Below are 5,303 nucleotides of genomic sequence, written 5' to 3' on the forward strand. Positions count from 1 at the left end.
AGGGTCCTCTCCTCCTGTATCACTGTCTGTATTAGTCTGTCATTTGCAATCCCTATTTAATGTACAGCGCTGCATAATATGTTGGTGCTATATAATTCCTGTTTAATAATATTTATAATAATAATAATATTATCTACAACAAGCTCTCATGTGAGATTCTGAACACATCTTTATTGTACATGGGGGATTTTAAGCTTTTCCAGGAGAGTTCCACTATATCTAAAATTATATGGTTTGATGGTTTTTTTTTGCTTTTTTGTTTTTGAATTTGAGTTAATTAATTGTTATCTATGGTTAAATATATTATTGGTGTTTTATTGTGGAATTATCCTGGAAAAGCTTACAGCTAGAATAAGGTTGTGTTAAAAGAGGGATTTCTCAACTCACACCTCTCTAACACTGTATCAGTACTTTCCTGGACAGACTGCATTTGCATATAGACTACCCTAGGAATTGCCCACATATAAAACTGAGACTAAACTACTGACAGGAGGAGGAGGACAGTACAAAAGAAATGGGCTGGATAATACTTGTAGTCCATCAGACAGGAAATAAAGTGGGGTCATGATGACTGCTGCAGCTTCTAATGCTTGTAGTGGGGAAGTTGCATTGTGCAGGAAATGAGATTAATCACTTATATACCAGAAGAGGACAATCTACCCGTGTCCAAAAGGGAAGGTCAGGATTGAGTTTAGCTTTGAATTTAATTTTTTATTTGGAAATACAAAAACGACAAAAATGACATAAAAGTTACCATCTGTTTAATCTCATACTTTCATTATTAAAAATGAATAAATAAAAAAATAAATCTTTTATATACATCTATTTGAACATAGACGTGAGCCAGTCAGAGTTGGTGACAACCCTTCATCTTGCCTCAGTCCAATCAGATCTGTTTTCAGTGCACTTAAAGGTGCTGGAAAAAAAGTGACCAATCAGGATGACCGAAGGAACCAGCCTTGGCAGTGGGAAGCGTCTTGCCGATGTCGGGATTTTGTGCTTCATACAAGACAGATGTCTTATGTATAAACCTGCAGAGATAAATATGTCTATTACACAATGTAACAGAAGTTTATAAATTTGTGTGAATACATTTCAGACGTGTATAATTTTATTAATAGTTTAAAATAATTATTAATTTTGGGAGATTTCCCTTTCATATCAAGTTGCTGCACATCACATCCAATGGCAGAGCTTTGTCTCTAAAAACAGCATACTCCCTGTGATATACAATAATCGGTCCTGCAAAGGAATCATTCATCAAGGATGCTGATTGCACTAACATAAATTGTAGCAGTAGAATAAAACCTATTGTCATTATATCAATATATATTATATCAATAAAATATATACTCAAAATAAATACTAACTGGAAATACGCAGAGGTCACCCAATTAGTTCTTGCTCCGGCAGGTTCCGCAGATACATCCGAACAGGCCATTCAACATCTGGATGGTACAGAGGACAAGGGAAATAGCAGAGGAGCCCAGCACAATGGAGAACAGGACAACGTTAAACATCACTACATCTTTGGGATATTGGCAGATGTCCCATATGCCCTGGTTGAACAGGTAACTTTCATTACTGCAACAGAGGTAAAAAAATATTTATTATACATTACAATCCTGCCTTTGCGTGAACTACAAACTACAATGAGCAATGGCTCCCCTTGTGGCCAAAACTGCTATTGCAAATTAAGGCCTGAGATCATCTTTATTTCTGCAGTGGATATATTTACACCAATTTGGATGTTTGTGAGGTTTCATGAGTTTCACACATTTTTCATAGCACACCTTAGAGGTTTTAAGGGTTAAACGTTATATATTTTAGACAGTTCTGGATCTCCGACATCTAAGGCATGATAGTTGGCTACCTTGAGTCACCTGGCCATAGTAAGCATGGAGCCAATCAAGTCTTTTTTAAGGTGGGCTTCTGGTACAATTTAAATATATGGATAGCTGAGCTTTACAGTAAGATGGTCCTGCTACCTCAGGTCTTAGCTGGGCTGCGGTCTAGAGACTAAACCCAGGGAATGAGTCTGGTCCCCCTTGTTAACTGTAACAGGAGAGGCCACAGGATTGGGGACCCAGAAGAAAGGTGCTATAGGACCGAATTTGGGGAGAAATATGTTTTTCTGATATAAAAATGACCAAACAAGAGAAGGGGGAGATGGACTTCTTGTTACCCTTCTAAACATTCCATGTGCCTTGTTCCCCTGTTTCTCGTACAGTAGTTACCAAATGTCCAAAGTTGGTCAGATGAAAAAATAATAAAGTAACAATTTGTAAATGTTGTGGTTTGGAATTGCCCTTCATATTCATGCTGACCAATGGACTGGCCACAAATGACTTTCATTTTGGGCCCTGGTCTTCTGGGTGTGAACAATGTTTTCTTAACCAGACTCCTGAAGTATGCTTGAACTCTGTGTCAGGAACCCTGCAGCTCCTTTTGTTGCCTGCTGGTGGCACTGTGGTTAGGCATGCCTTGCATGTGCTTCCACAGGCAACCAGCACCTGCATTGCTGCAGAGTGTGCCACCAGCAGGCAACATAGAGAGCTGCAGGGTTTCTGACACTGTGTGCTGCCTTCTCTTCTCCTCCAAAAAATCTATAGATCTAGTTCAAAAATGGATTGCTTGCATTTAGTTGTGCCACATTTCGAGGAGGAATATTTAAAGAGCAGATGAGGAGGAAAATAGGATGAAGTCTTACCTGAAATTTTCAAGCTCTGTAGCGAAGGGACGACCCCACACAGGAGGTGCATTGGTGGGGGCGGTTGTGTTTGTATACAGGCAAGTGGGGCCATTCACCATGCCTACAACGGACACAGTAAAACCATATACGGATCCAGCAACTCCGATAGCTGCAAATATGATTGATAAGAACATCTGCAGGAGAAAAAGGGTAAATAGTTATTATTTTGTGACATTTTCAGCATTTTAATATTTTTGGAATGAATATGTGTCATCACAACCAACAAAAATCTAAAAATTCTAGGGAGAGTAGGGAGTAGTAGGCAGGGACATGCTGATCATTTTTGTGCGTCCCAATCTTAAACTATGAATTTTGTTACATTATATGGCCCAATCTAAGTGGACATTCCACCAAATGATTGAGACATTTCCAGTTAGGTTAACTGTTAATCATAAACAATTGTGCACTTTATGGTAACAGTTTTGGGAAAGACTTATGGGTTCCATCATTACGAGGCCCCATGATGCTCCATGAAGACATACTTTGGTAGGTTTGGTGTAAAGAAATTTGTGTGACCTCCACAGAGCCCTGTCTTCAACCCTACTGAACCTCAGGGATGAATTGCAATGCTAATGGTCATCCAGGTCTTCTTACCCACCATCAATTCTTGACCTCATGGATGGATAGACACAAATTTCCAAACACTCAAAATTTTGAGAAAAGCCTACCTAGAATAGTGCAGCCCAGTAAAGCCAGGCAGACTCCATATTAAATACCATGGTTTTGGAATGGGATGGCTAACAAGATCTTGTATGTGTGCTGGTCAGGTGTCCAAAAACCTTTGGCCATTTACTTTATGCCTACGTAAAACACAATCAGGATCTTACCCCACATCGGTTAGTGCAACATCCTTTTTCCCGTCCTGTTGCCTGAATATGGATGGCTGGAATCAATACCTATCAAAAGAAAATGAAGTATATTTAAAGACAGCTCTACATACAAAGAATATATTTACCTTGTGAATACATAGCCAAGAGTCTTATCACAAGCTCATACCCCATCAACCAATAGAAGACACTGAGACACCAGGTCTCATTCTCTCTCTTATCGAAGGGCTACATGGGTGAATTTGAGTGGCTCAATTGCTACAATCTCTTGGTGCCACATTGCTTTTAGTGTGAGCTACTAAATAAGAGATTTTCAGTAGACCAGTAGATTGACTAATCGATTAAGTTCCTTCTATCGCACAACATAAAAATCCATCAACCGGGATCACATAATGCTATGGCTGACCTCTCTTGGTTGACCTCCCATGAGACAGCAGTACAATTTTATCACGTAGCAGAAACAGATATCAATTAATCTTCTGTCACCTTCTCCCTACATTTTAATAGGAGCAGGAGACTAATCACTCAACCATTGCTCATTAACAAAATAATTGGCTGAGTTTCCCTGTATATTACAACACAATGTGGAATACAACACATGAGATTGATCTGACCAAGAACTGACCAATTATCACAAATTCAACCTCTTCGATGAAAGTATACCTTCATGAGCAATGCCCCATGCCAAGAGAAAGCCTATTGTTGCAGCATAGAATAAGAAATGTGCACATTGTGGTTTCCTAGTTCTCAGACCCTAATAGTAGACTGATAAACTAGCCATAGCTTAATGGTCAAATTAGGTCAGTTACACTGAAGATTCTAAATATAAAGCCATTTGAAACCTTAGATTATCAACAGCCACCCTCAACTTAAATATCAACTTCTGGTTGTCTAACCATAAACCCTCTGAGATTATATTAGAGAATAATGCTTATTTCCAAAGACCCCAGCCAGATAGAAAAAGTGTGGTGGTCTAACCTAAGCCCTCCCAGAATATAAAAGACAATAATGTTTGTACCAGTATTCCACTTCTAATGACCCCCACCTGGGTAGTGAACTTTTGGTGGTGTTACTGTAAACCCTCCTTGATTATAAAAGACAATGATACTATTTCCAGAATTTTTACGTCCAATGACCCCACCCGGATAAAGAACGTCTGGAAAATGTCTGATGGTCTAACCCTACGCCCTCCCAGATCATAATAGACAACAATGGTATTACCAATAATCCACTTCCAATGACGCCGCCCAGGTAGATAACTTCTGGTGTCATCTGCTCTGCTGGATTTTGAATGGGTTCAGTCTCCCATCCTGGGAAGAACTGGATCACGTTGGCAATGAGGGAGATGACCACTAGTGGGTAAAGGGAGATTCCGATGAACTTGGCACATTTTCCTGTACACATGGTGAGTGATAGATGATGATAGCAGATGAAGGAGGTAGAGAAGGAGCTTGCTGGTATTGTGAAGAGTAGACGGATGCTGGTCTTATATCCCCAGACCCAACCCATCAGATAACACTGACTCACACCACATTGGAATTTGAACTTGGTGAGGGAGATAGACAGTGACGCACTGTGACAGTGCTACGCAGAGACTCCCACAGCATCACACAATAAGATGACACAATCTAAAATATTGATCTGCAAGATGACCGAACCCTGGCTGACCCTGTGGTCATATGGAAATCTTATATTCTGGTAATCTTCATGAGAAGTGATGAGAA

The 5,303-nt window shown here is 39.7% G+C and overlaps 1 protein-coding gene across 1 annotated transcript; it reads right to left on the reverse strand.

Moving 5' to 3' along the window:
- Window positions 1-690: 690 nt before the first annotated feature.
- Window positions 691-5,045, reverse strand: LOC140322792 (transmembrane 4 L6 family member 4-like). The gene is made up of 5 exons (XM_072399398.1): window positions 4,801-5,045; window positions 3,580-3,648; window positions 2,711-2,886; window positions 1,371-1,584; window positions 691-1,031 (listed from the first exon to the last, which is right to left on the reverse strand). Exons 1-4 carry the CDS (start codon window positions 4,981-4,983, stop codon window positions 1,395-1,397), a joined length of 618 nt encoding a protein of 205 aa, XP_072255499.1. The 5' UTR covers window positions 4,984-5,045; the 3' UTR covers window positions 691-1,031; window positions 1,371-1,394.
- Window positions 5,046-5,303: the final 258 nt, after the last annotated feature.

This window comes from Pyxicephalus adspersus, chromosome 2 (genome assembly GCF_032062135.1).
Source record: "Pyxicephalus adspersus chromosome 2, UCB_Pads_2.0, whole genome shotgun sequence".
NCBI lineage: Eukaryota > Metazoa > Chordata > Amphibia > Anura > Pyxicephalidae > Pyxicephalus > Pyxicephalus adspersus.

What these genes read in the sequence shown, in the direction of transcription:
- LOC140322792 (XM_072399398.1), bottom strand. Translation starts at nt 4,983, where the DNA reads ATGTGTACAGGAAAATGTGCCAAGTTCATCGGAATCTCCCTTTACCCA. An exon ending in GTTGCACTAACCGATGTGGG is followed by an intron (nt 2,887 to 3,579) that starts GTAAGATCCTGA and finishes TTTCTCCTGCAG; the next exon opens with ATGTTCTTATCAATCATATT. An exon ending in ACAGAGCTTGAAAATTTCAG is followed by an intron (nt 1,585 to 2,710) that starts GTAAGACTTCAT and finishes CCTCTGTTGCAG; the next exon opens with TAATGAAAGTTACCTGTTCA.